Source organism: Mauremys reevesii, linkage group 1, assembly GCF_016161935.1.
Source record: "Mauremys reevesii isolate NIE-2019 linkage group 1, ASM1616193v1, whole genome shotgun sequence".
In the NCBI taxonomy this organism is placed as follows: domain Eukaryota; kingdom Metazoa; phylum Chordata; order Testudines; family Geoemydidae; genus Mauremys; species Mauremys reevesii.
In genome coordinates this window covers 338,443,640-338,467,372 of record NC_052623.1, presented here as the reverse complement: position 1 = coordinate 338,467,372, position 23,733 = coordinate 338,443,640, and the positions used below count along the sequence as shown (strand labels likewise).

General features: G+C 42.1%; 1 protein-coding gene across 1 annotated transcript in view; it reads right to left on the bottom strand.

Moving 5' to 3' along the window:
• Positions 1-23,473, bottom strand: part of LOC120393873 (guanine nucleotide-binding protein G(i) subunit alpha-1) — a 61,081-nt gene extending 37,608 nt beyond the window's left edge. The window contains exon 1 of the mRNA XM_039518348.1: positions 22,488-23,473. Within this exon, the coding sequence (XP_039374282.1) occupies positions 22,488-22,605 (118 nt within the window). The 5' untranslated portion in view covers positions 22,606-23,473. The remainder of the gene's footprint in view (positions 1-22,487) is intronic.
• Positions 23,474-23,733: the final 260 nt, after the last annotated feature.

Sequence of the window (23,733 nt, the reverse complement as noted above, 5' to 3'; positions counted from 1 at the left end):
CCAGCCCTCCAGACGTTTTAATCCAGCCCTCAAGCTCCCATCGGGGAGCTGGGTCCACGGCTGGGGGCTTGTCCCGCTCTAGCCAGGGAGCGAGGTTGGGGGCTTGCCCTGTCTCTTATCCGGCTCCAACGAATATGGGCAGCCAAGGGGCTCCACACGCTGCCCCCACCCCAATCGCTGCCCCTGCAGCTCCGATTGGCTGGGAACCATGGCCAATGGGAGCTGCAGGGGTGGTGCCTGTGGAAGGGGCAGCACACAGAGCCACCTGGATGCGCCTCTGCATAGGAGCCGGAGGGGGGACATACCACTGCTTCTAGGAGCTGCTTGAGGTACGTGCCCCCCAGAGCCTTCAACCTTGACCCTCTCCCATGCCCCAACCCCCTGCCCCACCCCTGATCCCCCTCCCACCCTCTGAACCCCTTGGTCCCAGCCCCACCCCAGAGCCCGCACCCACAGCTGTAGCCCTCACCCCCTCCTACACCTCAACCCACAATTTCGTGAGCATTCATGGCCCGCCATACAATTTCTATACCCAGAAGTGGCCCTCGGGCCAAAAAGTTTGCCCACCCCTGAACTAAACCAATAAATTGACAACTTTTTCCCCTCACATGTTTTCACAATACCTCCCCTGAAAGACAGTGTAATCAAAATATCATTACTGTGACATCTAAAGGCTTGTCTGTGGGCCCCGCAATGCAGGCTATGGGTGTGAGAGTTGCAAAGCACACTAAAGTGTTTACCGGAGTTGCCCCAGGTAGACCATGCTAGCACGAACTAAAAGGCACAATGGGACTGCATTAACAAAAACTAGGTACACCTTTTAGTACACTATGTCAATCATTTCATTAGTCAGCTTCTGGCACTTAACATGTCTTTCAGCTTGACTTGGGCTAAAAGTTGTATGAGATTCAGTCTAAGAACAATTTATACTTTTTAAAAAGTTATGAAAATCATTTGTGTAAGTAATTTGTTATTTTCATGAAATATACAGCAATGAATGATTCCCTCTCCTCCATATGTAAGTAGTTTTGGGTTTTTTATTTATCACTTCATCATAGTAAAAAATGGACATAAATTCTGTGCCTGGGACGGTACATTTTACCACAATCTGAAGAGTGTGTGTGTACATGCACATACACATACTACATACATATTCTCAGAGGTTCTTCTGAAGACTTTATAACTCACTTGTAGCTTCACTACTCATGAATAATGCAGCCATCCTAAACTCCTATTGATAGAACCCTTATATGGTACCACATAATCACATTCCATACAGCCACAGAGAGACATGATAAGTAAAGGAAGGGAGAGGAGGGTTCCCCAACACCATCAATGAGCTCTAGGGACAAATATTTCCCCATCTCAACTGACAGGAAGGGAAAGAGGATTGACTACACGAGTCCTCCAACTTTAGTATCAACCTCTAGTAAAAGCAGCAAAGAATCCTGTGGCACCTTATAGACTAACTGACGTTTTGCAGCATGAGCTTTCGTGGATGAATACCCACTTCTTCGGATGCAAGTCGAAGAAGTGGGTATTCACCCACGAAAGCTCATGCTGCAAAACGTCAGTTAGTCTATAAGGTGCCACAGGATTCTTTGCTGCTTTTACAGATCCAGACTAACATGGCTACCCCTCTGATACTTAACCTCTAGTAAGTATGTCTAATAAAGTTGGTGCCTCCTGCCTACCATACATGGGAAAGGAGAAGAATCTTTCTCCCCCTTCCCATAATTCCATCCTACCCTCAGGGCTTGTCTACATAGCTGCACTTGTGAAATCCTCCACTGTACTCATGTAAAAAGTGACAAACTGGGGCAAGTTGTACTAATGGAACTAACATTAGAGGCTTGCATGAGTGCAGCTACATCACTAAAAATAAATAAATAAAAACCACCAAAGAAAAAACCACTATGTCAGAACCAAGTGTGCCATGGAAACACAGGTTTATGGAAGAGGACTTGAAACCTTTCTTGAGGGAATTTTCAATCTACTAAATCATTCCGGTCAACAGCTCTATCTACTGAGATCAGGGTCTCCCTGTACCAAGAATGGATGAGGGGGAGAAGTTTTAGATACTGAACAATAGCTTTGTCTTGTGGGACTACTATATTTTAAAGGCAGCCTTGTTAATCCACCTCTCTCCCCCCAAATTAAACAATCCCCAAATCACAATTTTCTCCAGGGATTCCAGATTGAGAATAAAATATTTGCCCTTTTTGCATCTGATCGTTAGCTTTTCTAGGTGGTGAGCAAGAGCTTATTGTTGGCATGTGCTATATTCCAAGGTGGAAGGAACAATTTCTACCAAACATTCCATATCATCTGAATCATATTGGTCTGAGATTAGAAAGCGTCCTGCATCCTTACAAGGAGAAAGGGAGGTGGACACTTAGCAATCCCCACAGGACTGCAGAGCTTCAGTGAACAATAGTCTGATTTCCATTTGGGATAGAAGGGGATCATGAGGCATCTCTTTCTGCTTGCTCTCACTTTGGAAGGCACAGTTCAAGAACTCCATACACTCTGACTATATAGTTCCTGCCACTATCTGCAGAGGGCACACACCTGCAAGAACAGGAGAAGCCCTGCCACTAGTGGCTGCTGGTTTGGTTTCTCCACTACTGTACTGTTCGCTACAAGAATAAGAAGAGGGGTCCAAAGGAGCTTGAGCTAGTCTTTTATCAGTGGAGGAGGAAACCTTTCCTTTATTCTCCCTGTCCATGATCTTTGCCTCCAGTCACCTTTCTGCCCCTCATCAAAACTAAGAGCTCTGTGTTGACAGCTTGGAGAAACTTGGTAGGGACAATGTTCTCCACCTGCTCAACACAAACAAATGACACCACCAGTCAAGTAAGAGATACAAGCAGTACAATGACTGTACCTAATCAGGTGAGGAATCTGTGCGAAGCCGAGCAGAAACAACTAAGATGTTTGTACACCAAATGCAAGGAGCCTGGGTAACAAAATGGAGGTACTAGAATAACTGGTGCAAGGGGAAACAGATATTATAGGGATAACAAAAACACGGTGGAACAGTAGTCATAACTGGAGTACAGGTATTGAAGGGTATGTGCTCTTCAGGAAAGACAGAAATAAAGGTAAAGATGGTGGAGTAGCACTGTATATTAATGATGAGGTGGCCTGTAAAGAAATCTGAAATGATGGAATGGATAAAAACAGTGTGTCAAAATCCCAAACTACAGAAGATTAGATGGGCTCTATTTTTATCTTTCTATCTTCAGTTGCATTAATTTCTTCAAATTCAGTCATTCACAACTTAAAATAAGTACAGTAAATACTCGTTCATAAGCCGAAATTTTTTTAAGTAAAAGAGGGAGGCACCAGAAAAGGGGGTCAGCTTATGAACGGGTATAGAGACGAAGAGGTGGGCCACAGCCCCTCCCACCAACAGAGGGAGCAAGGAGAGGCAGCAGAGCCAGAAGGAAAGAAGCAGGGCCAGAGTCTCCGCTTCTGGCCATGCTGCTCTCCCCCCAGCCTTTGAAGCAGCTGCAGCTCCGGGGCTGGCACACTGCGGCCGTGCCACCCGGCCCGGAGCAGCTCCAGCCAGGCCAGAGACATCCCCCCCCTGGCCCTCCCCAGATCAGGTGGAAAGGGATGGGATGGGGAAAGTGTGGGTGCCCCAGGCTAGTGTGAGGTCATGTGGGGGATGGTCACAGGGGTTACTCCCCTGACCCCCAGCTTCTCCCCCCCCCCACCCCCAAAAAATTTTTCCCTACCAGTTGCTGTCCTGGCCTGTCAGGGTAAGCAGCTGGCATGCTGGGACACTTTGTTTACTTAGGGTTACATCCATGCCTGCAGGCACTCGAGGTAAACAAACCATGATGGCCTGGGAGCCAAAGTTTGCTGACCCCTGAATTATAGAGTCGGCTTATGAATGGGTCATAAAAATTTTCCATTTTCACTTATCCATCGTGGGGGGGGTCGGCTTATAAACAAACCAACTTATGATTGAGTATATATGGTACATACATAACTTTCTCAGGAAGAGCTGACTAGGGCTGATAAAGCCTGATAAATAGTATTTCAGAATGAGCAAATAAAACCATTTAAGAAGCAGAACTATATATATAATTATAGTATATTACAGTATATATAATTATCACAATAGTATCAAAGTATTATATAATGGAGAAATTGGTCATGATTTCATAGCTCATGTTGAATTTAAACTTCCATTTTAAGGCCCATTTTCAATATCCCTCTAACTTGACTGGAGAAATTAGTTTATATGCTTACATTAGGTTTGAAGTAGAATTCTTCTACAGATTTAGAAGTCTACAATTAAAAACTGAAATGGTAAGAGAGCAAAAGTTAAGAGTTTCATGACTGCAGACATATGCCACATTACTTAGAAATTGAGAATGCTAGAAAAAAATATTTGTTTGCAGTGTGGTTGTAGCCCTGTTAGTCCCAGGATAGGAGAGAGAGATGTGGACGAAACCACTGTGGAATGGGCCACCTGAATATCCTGAGAAACTCTGCTTTACCCCCCTCCCCCAACACCTACTGCACATGCCTAGCACATCACCTACCACCCCACATTAGAACCCATAGGGGGTTTCACAAAACAATTACTACCCATACTTGATGGAGACCACATCCTGAAAGAAATTTTTCCTGAATGCCCTCTTCTGGCCTTGAAACAATCCCCCATCCTTATCATCAGAAACAAGTTCCCCACATTACAGGACGGTCCAACTCAAAATGGCACCAGACCCTGGCATAACAGATGCAAAACATGCAGACATATCTCCACTGGCATGATGCTCAACACCTCCCACAACACACCCGTCAAGATCCCTGGGTCTTATACATGTGTATCACGACATGCATCAAATACCGCAAAAACAAATGTGGGTGAAACCAGAAAATCACTACACTCCTGAATAAACTTCCACAAACAAAAACACCCCATCACTCAAGGGCGAACAATTTTCACAAAATGATCATTCCATATCTGATCTCTGTCCTCATCCTCACAGGAAACCTGCACAACACCTTCAAAAGATGTGCCTGGAAACTTAAATTCATAACTTTGCCAGACACTAAAATCATGGACTCCATAGACACTGGTTTTATGTCTAATTTCAACAGTCTAAGGCAGTGGTCCCCAATCTTTTTGTCTGGCGAAGGACTGTGGCGGCGGTGGGGCATCCACCAAAATGCCGCCGAATTTCGGCAGCGATGCCTCTCGATGACGTCGCTTGTCAGTGGCAAGTAGCATCATCGAGAGGCGTTGCCGCCGAAATGCCACCGGATGCTCCACCGCCAGCCAGGACGCAGGCGCATTTAGATGTGCCTGCGGGCATCGCGTTGGGGACCCCTGGTCTAAGGGCATAGCTACGTTAGAGAGAGTTTACAGTGGTGCAGCTGCACCAATGAAACACATCTTCATCAGTTGCTTATCAATTAAAGTTTCCTTATACGAATAACTAAAGTTTTGAGTGCTAAGAACTTAACTGCATTCCAATCTGCCATGAGTTGGAGGGTGACATGTTTGGGTGCGTCATAAGGGAGCAAAGAAGGGAAGCCCCAAACTATATTACGCTGACACCTTAGGGATATGACTGGGATATACTAAAAGTCTAAGCACAGAGATCTCCTCTTGCAAACAGGAATGATTGTGAATTGAGGGTGGGGCTAAGAGGAAGCCAATGAGAGAGTCTGGCTGGAAGCTGGAGCTGCAGAACAGAGCTGGTTCTGGGCTTCCAATTCTATCTGGCTCAGGAATAGAGCCAGGGAATTAATAAAACAATCTTATTTGCTCCAAGAAAACGGGTTGCAAGCAGGGCAGAGAAAATTTTAACTGACACAAACTTGGGGATTGGTCCTGCTTTGAGCAGGGGGTTGGACTAGATGACCTCCTGAGGTTCCTTCCAACCCTGATATTCTATTATTCAGACAGCACTCAGCTTTTCAGGCGAAACAATAGAAGTCTGTCACTGTATTAAATCAGAAACAAAAGGACATGAAATTCCAAAACAAAACTAAGTTACAGTTAAGGTTGCAAAGCACCACTTTGAAGTATCAATGAACACATCTGTGTTAAAAGCCAACCTATACACATTAAAAATTATGGAAATAGGCTAAACACCCTATGCACATACAGACTATTGAATAGAAACAGTCTCAATCACCAGCATCCAAATCACCTTAACTCTGCCCTTACAAGTGTTGTTTGTTTTTTAAACAGGGGAAGGGTTAAGGTTATGTAGATGTTGGTGACTAAGCCCTGGTCTACAATAGGAAATCTGGTCAGCATCACTTTTGCTTGGGGTGTGAAAAATCCACACTCCTGAATGCCACAATTAAACCCACCTAACCCTAGGTGTAGGTAGCACCAGGGCAACGGGAGACTTCTACTGTCAACCTAGCTACCACCTCTTGGAGAGATGGACTACCTATCCTGACAGGAGAAGGCCTTCTGTCAGCATAGGCAGAATCTTCGCTGCAGCATTTTAAGCATAGACATGCCCTGAGTTTTTATGTTTTGTTTTGTTTTTTTTCCCCTAAATCATTGATTTTTATTCACCCTGGTATTAAAATAAAACAAACTAATTTAAAATTGGATTTTTTTTATAAAAAAGTTTTCCTCAAAAAGCAATCTAAATATAGTTTAAGATACATTATAGCTCAAAGATATCTCATCATGGAATAGGGATTATAAATTCTAATTCTATAGTATGAGACAATATATTCATGTCATGTTTAAGGAAAGTTTTGTAAATGAGTTCCAATAGTTCACGGATTAGGGACCCAATTTTATGGGGTTCCAGGGGCTTCTGTATAGATTATTTAGGTTAATCTTTCTATCTACCCAATGGGACTCAATGCTCAGTCTAGAGGATACCATCAGAGATGTTTAGTTTTGCAGTTCTCAAACTGTGGATTTGTGTCTCCAGAGATAACATGCTTGTTAACAGCAAAAAAAGTTTTTAAATAAATAATATATAGAGGTGAGAAATAACAGACCTCAACCCTATTGTCCCTCTGCAAATTTGTGTACACAGAGTCAATCCCTTACCGCTCTCTAAAAGTGCAAAGTTTCAAAAAAGTTCAATGAATAGAAGATTGTTGGGGCCGGAATAGATCTGGACACATAGAAGAAGTCTGGAGATAAATGTGAGAAAGGAGGGACAGGCAGTAGAAACAAAAAGTCAAACTGTTCAAGCAGGATATTCCAGAAGTCTTGAGGTCTTTCTGAGTGTAGCCTTCATTGATTTGAGATCTACCATACCATTCTCTCACTAGAAGGGAAAACCTATAATGGCAGCAGGCCATAAAGAGACCCAGTTTGGGAATATTTTAATAAAGTTCCTCTACCTGTGGGTAAGACAGGCATGGGTGCAAAATGCAAACAGTGCCACAAAGAAATGCAAGGCCTGGTTGCCAGAATTAAAGAACATCACGAGAAGCGTTCCCTCTCAGGAGGAAGTTCTGTTGAAGATGATGAAAGGAACATGTGTAAACGTGCAGGATCTTCTGGTTGGTGAACTTTTTATTTCCATACTTCTTTCTTAAGGACTTCCTGTCTTCCTTCTGGACTATTCTTGAATTCTCACGTTTAAGCAAAAAATATAGTTGTTAACTCTATCGTACTATCATTTTAGTTGCAGTTGTGATAAAAAATAAATAGCTGAGATAGGCAGATCTTTCTTTTACAATTTCACCTTTAAAGTAGTATTGAGTGTCAGTGAATGCAATGAGTAATACTACATGAGCAGTCTGGTAATAATAATTGAGTAACTGCATTGACTTATTTTGTTTAGGAGAATCTATCCTCAACATACAGGATTCTGAAACCTATCCACCTTCAAGATCACCATTTTCTATAGTTTCAGAGTTATCTGCCAATGATAGTGTTTCAGTCACATCATGTATGTCACATAGCCACAGTATATCTGTAGCAAAAAGAAAAAAAAATCATCATCATCCAGAAACAACCATAGATAAGTTTGTGATAAGAACCAGCAGATTACAAAGAGGTAATTGATGAAAAAATTGCCCGGTTTATTTATGCAACAAACTCTTCTTTCCCTATGACTGAGAACCCACACTTCATTAACATGGTTCAGTCATTAAGACCAGGATACAGTCCACCCAGCAGAGCAGATGTCGCAGGCAAATTGCTGGATAAAGTGTATGAAAGAGAAATTGAGCAGTGTGCAAGATGTCTAGAGGGTGAAATTGTTAACCTGAGTCTTGATGGGTGGAGCAATGTCCACAATGATCCTGTTGTATGTGCTTTTGTGACAACAGAAGAAGGGAATATCTTCCTTACAGAAACAATGGATACATCAGGAAATGCATACACAGCAGAATACTTACAAGAAGTAGCAGTAAAAGCTATAACAAACTGAAAAAAATTCAAATGTCTAGTATGCAGCTTGGTCACAGACAATGCTGCAAACGTATCCAAGATGGGAAGAAATTATTTAGAGTCCTAAGCTAATAACATATGGTTGTAGTGCTCAGTTGATGCACCTCCTAGCCAAAGACTTCAGTGTTCCAGAAATAAAGGCTAATGTTGTTGAAATTGCAAAATACTTCCATAAAAACCACTTTGCAGCAGCTGCTCTGAAAAAAGTGGGAGGAACCAAGCTAACTCTCCCACAAGATGTGCGATGGAATTCAGTAGTGGACTATTTTGAGCACTATACCAAGACCTGGCCTAATCTGAAGACAGTTTGTGAACAAAATCGTGAAAAAATAGATGGCACTGTCACAGCCAAAGTTCTCAGCATTGGGCTTAAGAGAAATGTGGAACACATGCTGAGCACTCTGAAGCCTATTTCTGTAGCTTTGAACAAAATGCTGGGAAATAGCTGTTTTATTGCTGACAGTGTTGAAATTTGGAAGGAACTGAGTGATCTTAAAAAGAGAAATATGCAATGACAGAGTTAATTTACAAGCATTAAAAATAAAAAAAATAAAATGGACAAGCACTATGTCCAGCTCATTTTCTTACAAATAGTCTCAATACTCGGTACCAAGGTCAAACCTTAACTGTTGAAGAGGAGGAGTTGGCTATGACATGGACATCCAGCAATCATCCCTCCATAATGCCAACTATAATAAACTTCAGCACTAAGAGTGAACCATTCAAAAACGATATGTTTGCTGATGATGTTTTAAAGAAAGTCACACCAGTGAACTGGTGGAAGTCAGTTAAGCACTTGGATTCAGAGACTGTTGAAGTGATAATCTCACTTTTAACAGCAGTAACTTCTGCCGGTGTAGAACGAATATTTTCTTCCTTTGGACCAGGGTGGCCAACCTGAGCCTGAGAAGGAGCCATAATTTACCAATGTACATTGCCAAAGAGCCAAAGTAATACATCAGCAGTCCCCCATCAGCTCCCGCCTCCCACCCACTGGCAGCCCCACCAATCAGCGCCTCCCCCTCACCTCCCGATCAGCTGTTTTGTGGTGTGCAGGAGGCTCTGTGGGGGAGGGAGAGGAGCGAGGGCATGGTAGTCTCAGAAGAGGGAATGGGAAGGGGTGGAGTGGGGGGCAGGGCCCATGGCAGAGCCAGTGGTTGAGCAGTGAGCACCCCCCGGCACATTGGAAAGGCTGCATATTAACTTCTAAAGAGCCGCATGTGGCTCCGGAGCCACAGGTTGGCCACCCCTGCCTTGGACTAAGTCATTCCAAATTGAGAAATCTTTTGGGATCTGAAAAAGCAGGAAAGCTTGTTTTTCTTTTTCAGATTATGAACAAACAGAAAAATGAAGGGGAAGACAACTGAGTTAGCTGCAGAAGCCAATATTTCTCATGTTGACCTGGCTGACATAGTCTACTTAATTTTTTTTTAATATTTCATTTAACTATTTTAGTTAAACAATTTTAACAAAAACAAACTTGATTTTAAAAAAATAGAATGTTTAAATTAAAAAAATATGCTTGTTTTGTTAAAATATGATGTTTGCTGTTGAAGAAAAAAATCCAGAATACATAATGTCATTGTTTTAGTTAAATAAAACAATTTAAATATCTGTTTGGTGATGTTCTCCTATTAATACAAAATGGCAAGAAAATCCTCCAAATATTAATGATTAACCTTTTGGAGATAGTTCACCTCCCAATGACTTCATAAATATCTGCACTTCAATTACCTTTGGTAAATGAAATAACCAAACAATCATTCATTTTCTGATATAGCTGTAAAACGAATCTGAAAAGTTTTCAAAATAAATCACTTTAAAAATTATAGTGTGTGCCTTCTAAAAACGAAACCTACATATACCTCTGAGGTGTGAAGAGGTATTAAGGTTATAACAACCAACAAGAATGTGCTTTTATGTAGAAATCTATGATTAATAGAGTCTTCCCAACTAGTGACTTAAATCAAATCCACCCTGTTTAACACATTGATGTTTTTAATGTTACGTCTTCTCTTGAACTGCTCTTACCTTTTTTTTGTTTTGGAATTTACAAATTACTTGAAATGCAATCATTTGAGAGAAGCTTGAAGGACTTAAGAAAAAAGTTGTCTACATAGTACCTACAGACTACAGAAAATAAAATATTACAATAACTCACCCAGGAAGTAATGAAGCATGAAATAAAGATCAGAACATCACTGTTAGAAGCCACGAGAATAACATGACAGAATTTGAAGTGATAATGACACTGATTTGTTGGACAGAAGATTTGAGATAATTCAAGATCTAGAAATCAGCCAGTGTTCAGATATTAGGTAGAAATAGAAACCATGTGTATGCCAAACTTTCAATGCACTCTCACTTTTGGTAAGCACTCTGGAAAACTAATGAATTAATGCTGCTTTATTTCTTCCTTGATAGGTCTTTGTTGCTCTAGACAAATCCTTAGAGTCAGTCTCTCACAACAATAACTCATTTAGCTGATTACAAAGAATACGTACTACTTAAGGTTACTTGTATTCTATTTACACCCCTATCATATGGGGCAAGTATGCAACAACTCATTTAAGTATATAGAACAGGGGTAGGCAACCTATGGCACGGGTGCCGAAGGCAGCATGCAAGCTGATTTTCAGTGGCACTCACACTGCCCAGGTCCTGACCACCAGTCCAGGGGGCTCTGCATTTTAATTTAATTTTAAATGAAGCTTCTTAAAAATTTTAAAAACCTTATTTACTTTACATACAACAATACTTTAGTTATACATTATAGACTTATAGAAAGAGACCTTCTAAAAACATTAAAATGTATTACTGGCACGCGAAACTTTAAATTAGAGTGACTAAATGAAAACTCGGCACACCACTTCTGAAAGGTTGCCGACCCCTGATATAGAACATAATGATTTACCACACATAGGCCTCTGTTAGTTTGTTTTGGTTTGTTTAAAGTAGTCAAATTGAACTTGAATACCTAGATTATTATTATACCTAGATTCATCAGGCCTGAAGCAAGCAAGAAAAAGTAAGAGAAGGTAATTCAGGATTTTTCATTTTGACCATTATTTCTACAAAAGTATGTTATAAGTAGTCCAATGTTTCACAAGAAAATTGGAATTTAAAAATAACCCTAAGAATAGCATTCACCCTCCATAATGTCCACTTTTATCAAACTTTAAAAGACAAACCTTTAAACCCGTATTTATCTCTGGATTCCTGACCTGAAATTTAAGTTAAATTTAACAAGATATCTTCAGATCATCTCCAATTCTTTCCATATTAAAACTTAAACACATCCACACATCACTGTGTCAAATAAAGTGCTTACCCATCAGTTTCAAAAGAACATTCCAAATATAAAATGATGCATTTTGTCTTCCTACATCTACTGACACTCTAAAAGCAGAATGTAGCAAATTACCCAAGGGCCAAATCCTGGACCCAAAACACAGCCCAAACAAACAGACCATGCGCTGGGGAGAAGTATTTTCCAGGGTTTCAAGTTTTTTCCAATATGTTCACCATATCTTAACAGAGACTGACTAGTCAGCCACCCTCCCTCCCATTTGCAATTGCAAAGATCACCTCACTTCCCCCTTGGCACCTACACCAAATAAAATCTCTGAACACAGTAATTGTTTATATAGGAAATATTAATATTAACATTATAATAGCACTCACCAGACCATTATGTTGGGTGCTGTGCAAATACATATTAAAAAAAACACTCTGGCCCTAAAGAACATATTGTTCTATGCTCTGATCTTGCTCAGTTTCACATGTTAGCAACTTTGCTCATATAAGCAGTCCTGCTGAAGCAGATTACGACAAACACACAAGTGGCTTTAAGAAATTAAAGGAAATAGAAGGGCAGACAAGGATAGGAATGCACATCTATAGCTAGCAATATGACAAACCAAACTCCAAGCCAGAAGTAATTTTTTTATTTTAAACAAGGAATATTCATATCATCAGTATTTCCTACTGACCACCAGTCCAGCTATTGGCTGTCAGAAAGTATAATGTTCTGTGTAACTGCAAGTCTGCCTCTGCTCCAGAACCTCACTGTTCAATAGCTGACCTCTGCTGAATACAAGGAGTGCCTAGATTTCTGCTGTGATACATCCAGAACAAATTCACTCCATAGCTCTTCACATCCCATCTCTGGAGAAGAGAATATTAAGACTCACTAAGCAGGAGGTCTCAGGATCAGCATCAGTGGTCCATGAAACCAGTACACCGCTACCTCGATATAACACCACCCGATATAACACGAATTTGGATATAACGTGGTAAAGCAGTGCTCCGGAGGCGCGAGGCTGCGCACTCCGGTGGATCAAAGCAAGTTCAATATAATACAGTTTCACCTATAACGCGGTAAGATTTTTTGGCTCCCAAGGACAGCTTTATATCGAGGTAGAGGTGTACTATTTTGCAGAGAGGGCCAACTGATAAGTCTGTGATTGAGCAAAAACACCAAATGTCAAATGTATTGCATAAAAGTGTATAGAAACGAAAACTCTTTCAGATTAACTTTCTGCTGGACTGGAGTCATCATCTCTTATACGACATCCCTTCCATTCCCCTGACACTCAACATATGTCTAACAGCAATTAAATACCTGTGATTGGCTTGGGTCAGATGACTCTGGCTTCCTGGGGTTTGGGCTGTGGGACTAAAAATTGCTGTGCAGATGTTTGGGCCTGAACTGGAGCCCAAGCTCTGGGACCCCACGAGAGTGGGTCAGCTGACCCAGGCAAACCACAGCCATGTCATAGGTCTTTTATTCCAGGATAAATGTATGGTCAGAGTCGTAAGAATGTGAGGGTAGACAGAACAAACTCCGATTAACAGCCTCACTGGGGCCTCATCTGCACTGGTATTCAGATGTCCTGCAGGTGGCCAGAGAGCCACCGTATCCACTGCTTTTATTCCCAGATCTCCTGTCTCAACAGAAAAGGCGGATTCTGCATCCCAGCCTAGACACACTCCAGTCTGCAGTGTTGAGGATAATATGCTGACTAATGTTGACCATGTCTGCTCTCAGATGCTCGTCCGCCACCACGGTCCTCCGTGGCTCGTCGTCTGGCATCTGCTAGACAAAAAAGGTTGGGGATATAGAACATTACCGGTATATTTTATCTTTAAAACCAGTAATCCATGGCTTAAACCTCACCGACAGCTGCCACATTATCAGTGGCATCTCTTAGGCAGGTTCCTCTGGTGGAGATAAGCAAAGCAGAAACTTGGAGTTCAGTTCACTGTTTCACCAGATGCTTGCTACTCCTTGGATTTAGCATGGCACTACAATGACCAGTTTAGGAGAGCGGTGCTATTGTCCATATTTAGCTAAAAACTCTTTGTCCACCATCATCTTGGTGGAGTACCGCTTATGGGAAAAGGCCCTCAAAGAAGAAAAGTCACTTATTAATAGTTGCTCAAAGAAGGGCTGTGTGTATTCACCATATTGGCCCACCTTCACCTCTACTTCAAAGTCCTACATATCACCACAATTTGGCAGTCAGGGAGAAGGAACACTAAGGCGATTGTGGTGTACTCCCTTAGACAGAAGAGCAATAACATCACCCTCACAAAAGATCCCTTAAGAGCCCTTCAACTGACATGGTTTTTCAAGGCAGTTCCATAGCCTGGTATCTGGGGAGCCATATCCTACAAGTGGGATTACAATGAGGCCCTGGAAGAACAAAGCCAGGCTTGCCCTAGCGCGCCGCTTTACATCAGAGCAGTGCATCAACACTGGATGTGTTGCACTGGCATAGTACCAGCAGTACAAAAATCCCTAATGTAGCCAAACCTTTCATCTTTAACCTTCTTGAATGAAGAGCCTAGGTATGGGCCTAAAATTCTAACCAATGTTCCAAAGCAAACCATTAAGGAACTCTGATATAGGGCCCCATTTTCAAAACTCAAGTTCTATGTTATATATGCAAAATGTGTTTGCACATGCAAATGTATGTTTCACATATATATTACCTAAAAGAATGTTTGTGATTAAATTATACACACATCACAAAAAACATTGATCGTAATTATTTTCCCAATTTATTTTTAAAACAGGTTAAATATAAAATATTTAATTGCTTGACAGAGCTTTGAAATACAGCAAAGATTCAAATTACTAGAGCAGAGGTTCATGTCCTCCAACAGTTTCAAATAATTTGCTGTATCAGTCTTCCCCTGCTTCAGCAGAGGAGTGGTTCTCCTATAAAAAGAGGGCCATACCCCTTCCACCACTCCCCCTTCACTATGGCTAACCAGTTGGCTTCATTAAGGCTTCAACACATTAAAATTTATTATTGTAGTGTGCAAAAAGCAGCAGGAACCCACAAGTGTGAAAATTTTGGTTTAAATCTATAAAGGTAGATACCTTAATAAAAGTGACTTGCAGGTTTTCTGAGGATATTATTAAGGCTAAATCTAGTCTGACACACCCACAAAGGCAAAAAAGCCACTGAACAGCACAGAAAGAAAATTCAACTATTGCAGAATCCAGGGCAGAGGCAAAACGCCAACCACTACTAACAAGGTCTGAGGTGTTAAATCATATTACTTGGGAATCCCAGGCAATGACATTAAGAGCTTTAGTAGCAAATAATGGTTTTGCTACGAGTTTACTGGATTTGTCAGGGATCAGTAAGTGAACCACCATATAACTGAGAAATCCACTTCCAAGACAAATATATAACATCAGGGAATAAAGAGGACACTGGTCCAAGCTTTGGGACTTTATATTCAGTCCATCACTAGTTGCAAGAAAGCAATGGTGAATTCATCAATGACCATCAGCATCAGACATCTCATTAACCATTAAAGCTATAAATGCCTAATCCTACTGACTTGTTTATATCCAGCTTCTCACTACTGTCAGACTTTTCTAGTACTAGCAGATCCTAAGTTCAGACCTTAAAACTTTGTACATCATTCAGTTACTATCTTGCTATCAGTCACAGAAATTCATATACAATTTTAATGGCTGCTATCTTAAGAAGTGGTAGAGCTATCTAGACTGTAAACTAAGAAAGAGACACTCTTTATTGCATGTTTATGCAGAAATTCACAATAGGACTCTATGTGAACATAAACAATAACATAACTAAAAATTGAAAACCAGAATGAAGCATTCATCTCCAGCAGTTTACAAACTATTTGCTGCTGAAGTCTTGTCATAACTGACATTTGGGGAAATTTAAGATAGTCACTTGCATGATCAGCAAGATTCAGAAGACCAGTTTCCCAACTTTCTAATGCTAGATGTTTCTGGGTTCCAATTTTCCTAATGTGGATGCAGACTGAGATGTAGAAATCCTGGGGAGGGGGACGGACGACACAACACGTAGATCATTCAAATGCTTTCAAAATGGCTCACTTCCTCAACACAAGTCCTGCTTTTTTTTTTTTTTTTTTTTTTTTTTTTTTAAAACAGAGATCAGAGATGTTTCAATCCATGTGTTAATACCTATTTTACTTCCTGTTCTATAAGACAGCAAAACATTTCTACATAAAACTCCTCTATCCTATGACTCAGACCACTTCTGGTGAAAGTATTGCAAGATATAGTGATAGGAAGACTGTTACAACAAAGGCCTCGTTGACATTAGAAAAGTTAAGATCAGTTATTTATCATGGGTACAGCCCCACCAGCAGTAACAAAAGTGGTTTATGGGTCCCATTTTGCCTAATGCAGGAATCCTAGAAAAGTTATTTCAGTTTCAAAACTAGATTCTCAGATACAAACATCTCAGAACTGTTAAATTTATGAGATGCATCTCATCTGAAAAGAGTTTGTAAAGCTCATTATCATTAAAAGGACCAATAGTTTATTAACAAGGAAGAAAAAGTAGTGAACATTTCAGAAAGCTCCTGCAAGCTCTTATGAAAGTAAGTACTTAACTTTACTCATGTGAGCAGCCCCAATGACTCCAATCCAGTTACCCATGTGAAAAAAGTTAAGCATGAACTAAGTGTATGTAGGACAAGGGCCTAAGAATATTCAATTTTAAGTCTACATTTAGTCATTAGATTTCCAATAGCTACATCACACATAACCCCATGGAGGTTTAAAACAAAGACAAAAAAATAGACAAACTTTTCTTAATCACCAATTATAAGCACGTTTCAACAGTTCCAACATGTAATATCTTCATTACTGCGTACGGCATGCTTCTGTAAAGGCAGCCCATTTAGAGCTGATTGCAGAGATTCTTTTCACTGTTTTTCTGTTGCCTAGTTATTGTAGCTCCTACTAAATATTGAATTAGGTGCCTTTGCTAGGTATACTGATGTCAAGTACAATACGTGTCTTTAAAAATTATATAAAACAGGATTACTACACACTACCATTTTACTTCAAAAATCCATCTATTATTCCAGTGAACTGCAATATTTGCTAGTAAAATTCCTTGAAAATATCATCTTTATAAAAGGCAGGTAGCTCACATTTTTCCCATTAACCCCTTATTTTCTTATTGCAATTTCTTATTTTTTTAAGGAAAAAGATTGTACTTGTAGAATGTCAGCATCAACAGATAAGAAATTTCACTTATTTGGAAGTTGCAATGTCCTGTCAGTTACCCCTGAATCTAGGGGAGAAAAGCAAATCAGTTTTCCCACCACAGTTAAAGCTGTGGTATGGTTCTGAGAAGCATCTTCTGTTCATTCTTAAACCTGATAAGCCAATCAACTGATTAGATGGGAGAACTGTAAGGAACAGTATTAAGTTCTAAGAGGATGAATACTTTAAATCATAACAGCTAAACTAAAATAAATGCAACAGACATGTAAAGATGTGCTTTTCCTATCAGAAGCAATATCAATATTGACAATTAATAGACCTGACTTTATATAAGTATGGTAAAAATATCACTGCTATGTTGATTCAATGGTTCTCAGTCATACTGGGTCTATGACCCAGAGAAATGACCAAAATTGACCTCACAACTGACCATATCCATAATCTTTTGTGATTGTAGAGATGTGGAAGCGGGATCACAGGATGGTTTTTAGATCATTTTGTGCATTGGGAGACACCATGCTGATTGAGATGCTTCTCTCCACCACTTACACAGCACTCAACCTCAGGGAAGTAGTGTCTCCAGAGATTTTGCAGATAAATCCACCACCTCCTGGCATCCCACTTTCCATGCCCGGAGCTACATAGCAACTGGGTTTGGGGCAAGAGATAGCAAGCTAGCGAAGGAGAAGACATGAAAATAAGCTGCTTCTTCCTTTTCCTCCCCAGGAAACTTCACACACCATCCCAACCCCAATCAATGGGTGAGAGGCATAAGATGTCTCTTTGCACCTCAGAGACAAAAGAGCTGAGTCCAAATCTTCTTGTGTCAAGAACACAGATTCCTGAGGCACAAGACTGTCTCAGCATGAAAAAAAATTTCTCTGTCCCACTAGCCAAATTGCTTGTCCATGCCCTAATTATTTTTCAGCTCAACCATGTCAACCTTATTTTGAGTCATTTCACTGACTTCCGATCTGCCTGTGTAATAAATTCAAAATGCTTGTCCTCACTTTCAAGACCTTACATTATTCAAACACTTGCCTATATTTCTGACTTGATCTCATTTACTGTTCCGCACCACCACAAGTGCTTATTCATGGTCACAGTTCAACACAGGGCCAACTGATCTCTTTGGTCATGTTGTAATAAGGTTAGACTAAACAAAGCCTGATAGTTTTGTCCCTGGACTTTTCAGTATTTACTTTCTTGATGACAACATCGGGCCTCCGTGCTGTCAATTAAGTTCTCTACACTCTTCTGATGGGAAGCCGTTACATCACTGTGTGCTAAACATTAAGATTGTATACAGTTTTGCCCCAGCTGTGTTGGTTTCAAGAGATTAGAGAGACAAGATGGGTGAAGTAACATTAACATTAAACCAAGACCTGAAGAGCTCTGTGTAAGCTTGAAGTTTGTCTCTCACCAACAGAAGTTGGTTCAATAAAAGATATTATCTGACACACCTTATCACTCCAATAGTAAGATAAAGTAACTCAAATTAAGGTTAAAAGAAAGTTAAGTGTACTACCGTTAACAGCCAACCCAACTAAACAACAATTTCATACGCTTCTGTCAGACACTTTTTTTAAAAAAATCCTATAAAGTTCTGAATATTAAAAAGTTTGGAAAAACACTTAGGTTATGTCTACGCTAGAGACCCAAGTTGCACTGCTGTGAAGTATCCCATGTAGCTGCTCTCTATGCTGATTCTCTAGGCTTTTTTTATTGAAAAAAGTTTTTTGATCAAAATGAATGTCTATTTTTTCAACCAAAAAGTAGACAACAAAAAAACAGTAAGAAGTTTTCAATTGTCAGAAACTGAATGTTTTTTACCTCCTATATGAAAAACAAAAAAATTCATAGTATTTTTTTTTATTTTGAAGTTTCCTCAAGAAAACAACGGGCATTTGCCAGCTTTATTTACTACAATTTAGTAATAAATTTTACAAAATGTACACCAGAGAGACTGTATACCCTAAAGATCTCTGATTGTTGGAAGATCACCCTAAGAATGTGGGATATTTTGACTCAAAAAGATGAAAAATCAAGAATTACCACAACCCACAGTCTCTAAGGCAGTGGTCCCCAAAGTGTGGGGCATACCCCCTTATGGCACAGCAAGGCCCGGAGCACCACCCAACCCCACTCCGCTCCCAGACCGGCCCCCAACCACAGCACAGCCCTACTCCCAGTCCCAGCTCTGCTCCCAGCCTCAGCTCCAGCCCTGGCCTAGCAGCAGCTTCGCTCCCAGCTCCCCGGAGGGTGTGTGTGGATAGATTTCATTACAGGTAAGGGGTGGGGCACAACATAAAAAGTTTGGGGACCACTTTCTAAGGCCTAGCTTAGTTACACTGGCTTAACTAAAATGTGATGTTAAACTGATTTAGCTAAACCAGTGCAACTTTGTGTTTAGACAACATTTAAACTCAATTGTTATTTAATATTGGGAAGATAAATCATGATCAAACCCAATGAGAGACAGTCCACACAAAAAGTTACCCTAAATCAGTTTAACATCACACCTTTAGTTTAACTGGTATAAGAGCAGAAATTGTACAAGCCCTTAATAAAACATATAATGAAAAAAACTAGAAATACTAATATTTTCAATATGTATAACACCTAGCATTTGAATATGTGTTAGCACAAGACCCAACAAGAAACACTCAAGTCAGGGTACTAAAATAAAATATAGTTTTTGTAGATTCTAGAGCATTGGTTCCCAAACTGGGGGGCGTGAAAAAATTCCAAGAGGGGTGTGAGGCTGTCTGGCCCTTGAGTTCCCGGCCATGGAGGCTAGCCTGTGGCCCCTCCCCTGCAGCCATGCCACCGAGAGGGTAGCACGGCTTGTGCCCGCCCACTTCCCAGGCTTTCCAATAAGCCAGTCCTGCTGCTCTGAGCAGCCTGGTAAGGGGGCAGGGAGGGGGAGGTTTGGATAAGGGGCAGGAGGTCCCGGAGGGCAGTCAGGGGACAGGGTGTGGTGGGGCTGGATGGGGTGGGGTCCTGGGAGGGGACGATCAGGGGACAAGGAGCAGGGGGGTTGGATGATGGTAAAGGAGAGGTGAGGGGCGTGAGGGTTTCTTGAAAATTAAAAAGGGGGCGTGATGCCAAAAAGTTTGGGAATCACTGCTCTAGAGTAATTTTGTCCCTAACCTCCGTTTGCCAGAAGCTAGGTATGGGCGACAGGAGATGGATCACTTGATGATTACCTGATCTGTTAATTTCCTTTGGGGCACCTATCATTGGCCACTGTCAGAAGACAGGATACTGGGTTAGATGGACCTTTGGTCTAACCCAGTATGGCCATTCTTATCTAGCAAGAAAAAACACCAGGAGAAACAAACCAACTTCGGTGCAGGACAGATGGCGAGCCACACAAATAGGTCAAGAGGTATTCCCTGAATTATGGGCCTGTTCATGAAGTCCATAATTATGTAAAATCTTAGTCCAATTATTTTCAATGGGTTCTTCCTGCATAAGAACTTTAGGATCCAGACCCAATAAAAATTAACCCTCTGGTTTTCACAGCCCATTTTAACTGAAGCAAGATTTCAACTCCTGAATTATGCTATTCTCAAAATGTATTGATATGAGCAGATTAGCTATATACTCTGGGACTGCATGAAAACTGTACAGAAGAATATGTATTTTCCTATATTACAAACCCTGAATTTGTGAAACTTTTAATTAAGGAGAAATAGTTGTTATTTGTGAAATACAATTATCTAAAAATCATGCTTTTTAAAGGGTATGTTCAAAGTGCTTCTATGGATGTCATGCAAATGTTTGTGCATACTATAACTGCACAAGTTAACAACTCCACAGGAAATAGTGAAATGCTTAAAAAATTATTTCAGTTGGAGCTTGTAAGCACTACCATAATAATAAAACGATCAGTTTCTATCACCTTCAAGAACAGAAACACTAGTATGTCTACACTTTTAACACTGACCCCACATACACCTCTACTTCGATAAAACGCTGTCCTCGGGAGCCAAAAAAATCTTACCGCGTTATAGGTGAAACTGCGTTATATCAAACTTGCTTTGATCCACTGGAGTGCTCAGCCCTGCCCCCTGAGCACTGCTTTACCACATTATATTCGAATTCGTGTTATATCGGGTTGTGTTGTATCGAAGTAGAGGTGTACTTTTAACCTTTCATGCAACAAGCAATGGCTGAGGAAGCACTGCACTAACCAAACAGGCCTGACACTGAAAAAAATTCAGTTGTTTCCTTCATTAAAAAAATGTCAAGTGCATGAATGCAGTGTAGGACTACATTTGTTTTTCTCCATACAAGGCTTGTTTCACCTCTACATCTATGCAGGAAAGAACTTAAGTTTCCTGTGCAATAGATGTAAAATGGCACATTGGAGAAGTTAAAACAGAAAAGAAGAAGAATTGTTTTCCTGTGCAAAAAATATATCAGAGTAGTATTCTGGCAGTCAACATTTCCTGGGAAAAATCAGAAAACTTTTCTTTTTGAAATTACCATTAACTACTAGTGCAGCTCCTAAAAGGCAGAAAAAACATGCAGTTCATTGAGTTTGAATATGTGAATTAATACATTCCTGTTCAGTTTGTACTTTTAAAATATATAATACAAAATACCTCACAATAATAGTGTAGAGCAAATCTCACTTCCCTCATTTGTGGGTTAACTTGAAAAGTATCTTCTGCTTGTAACTATGGATTATGTCACATTTACTTTAGTGATGGGTTTAAAATGCTCACTTCCGATTTTCTGAAACCTCTTAAACTTTCTGGTTTACACATCCCCTCATTCCCCAGACAAATCGAAGTCTGTTAAAAAGATGTCAAAAAACCCCACCCCCCCCAATAATCATGAAAAGGACTAACCAACTACCGCATTCATACACTTGTGGCAGGAGACAAATATATAGTGATTCATTGAATTACACATCGCGAAAAACCCCAATCACAAAAAGTCATTTAAAATAGATATTTAAAGTGTAGGCAAAGTAAGTGTTCATCGTGGAAGCAGAGCATTTGGAGAGTAAAAGCAGTACCTCTGTGTGTGTCCATTTAATGTTTGGTGTTTCAAAGGGCCGGTGTGAAATGAATGGCCAGTTCTACAGGGCTTAAATGTTAAAGTAAAAATCGTCCAACCCAAGGGTGTTGTCTACAACACTGATCATTACAGTTGCCATGAATTCTTCCTCTGAAGCCAGCAGAGGCCAAGGGCGCCGCTCGGGGGTGGGGTGGGGGGCTGCTGCCTTCCCTATCCCCACGCTCCGAGAACTTATAAGCGGCACGGAGGCCACAAGAACATCCACGGTCCCGTTCGCGAGTGATCATCCTACGGGGCAACATCATCTCTGGCGCCACACGCCACGTCTCGCCCTCGGCAGCGGGCGCGCAGGAGCGTTACCCGGAACCGTGCCAGGCCCTGGGGAGGGAGTTACCGGCTGCCACCAGCGCACAGGCGGAGCAGGGTCGCTGGCCCGAGGAGCCCAGGCCCGGCAGGCACAGACCCCGGCTCCGGCACCGGGCCGGGAAGGGCAGCAGCCCCATCCCTTACCTAGGAGGAGCAGCTTGACCTCCCTGGCCGCCTTCTCGCCATCCTCCCGCAGGTTCCTGTCGATCATCTTACTCCGCTCCACCGCCGCCTTGTCCTCCGCGCTCAGCGTGCAGCCCATCTTGGGGGGCGGTAGGCGGTTACGGATCCCCCCAGAAAACCCCCCGTCTAGGCGCTCAGGTGACGGAGCTCACCCCACACACGCGCGCCGGGGGGACGCGCTACACAGACAAGGCTCAGAGCCGTTTCTGTCCGGGCGTGAGTGGAGCCAACGGTCCCCGAGAGCAGGGACCCGCTGCCTTCCTCCTCCTCCTCTTCCTGAGCTCCCTCAGCCCAGTGATGCTGCCCAGCCCTGGCTCCCAAGGCGCCGCCTGTCTCGCGCTCTCCTCAGCAACGCGCGCGCGCGCGCACACACACACACACTCCAAACAACAGCTCGCGGAAGGGGGGGGGGAGCGCGCGCCGCTCGCTCGCGTACAGTCCTTCTCGCTCTAGGCCTGGGGGAAGGCAGTGCGCGTGCGCACGACAGCTCGGGTTTAAAAAAGCCTGCGGTGAAATGGTGGGGAATGGAAAAGAAGGGGGTAGGAAACCCGGATGAAAAATGGGGAAGGAGCAAACCACCTCTGCCAATCCACTCTGCGTCTGTGTGACGTCGCCGGGCCGACAGTTTTTAATAAAATAGTCTGTTAACAGAGAAAACAGAACAGAACCGTTGAGGGGTTTTTGAATTCTAACGGTTGCAGTACTGGACTCTACCAGTCTCACTGAAGGGAGGAGTCACCCATTCAAGACTGTACCAACAGGAGCGGGGGAGTCCCCCAGTTGACTGGGGAAAGTAAGCCCCGCCCACCCGTTCCGTGTGGCCATGCCGGCCAGGGGAGCGCGTCGCTCAACCCTGACCGGGCTCCTGGCAGTGGGGGAGGGGCGGAAGAGCCCTCCAGTAACCCCCGGCGGTTAAAAGTCATGAAGCTCTTTTAAAAAGGAGCGAGGAGTGGCCAGGAACCGCCCTGTCGCCCCTTGCTAACAGAAGGGAGGGGCCTGGAGCGCCCCCTTCTCTCCTGTGGGAAGAGCGTGGGGTCCCAACAGAAGGGGACGGGGCGCTTTGATTTCAGCAGCTCTAATTGGTTATTCTGCCCTAGAGGGGGCGGGAACAAGTGGGGTGGGCAGCCAATCAGAGGGCTGAAATTTCCTGAGGTGGGGTGGAACTACTGCCATGATGCAAGAAGTCAACTTCTCTCCATGGCAGGAG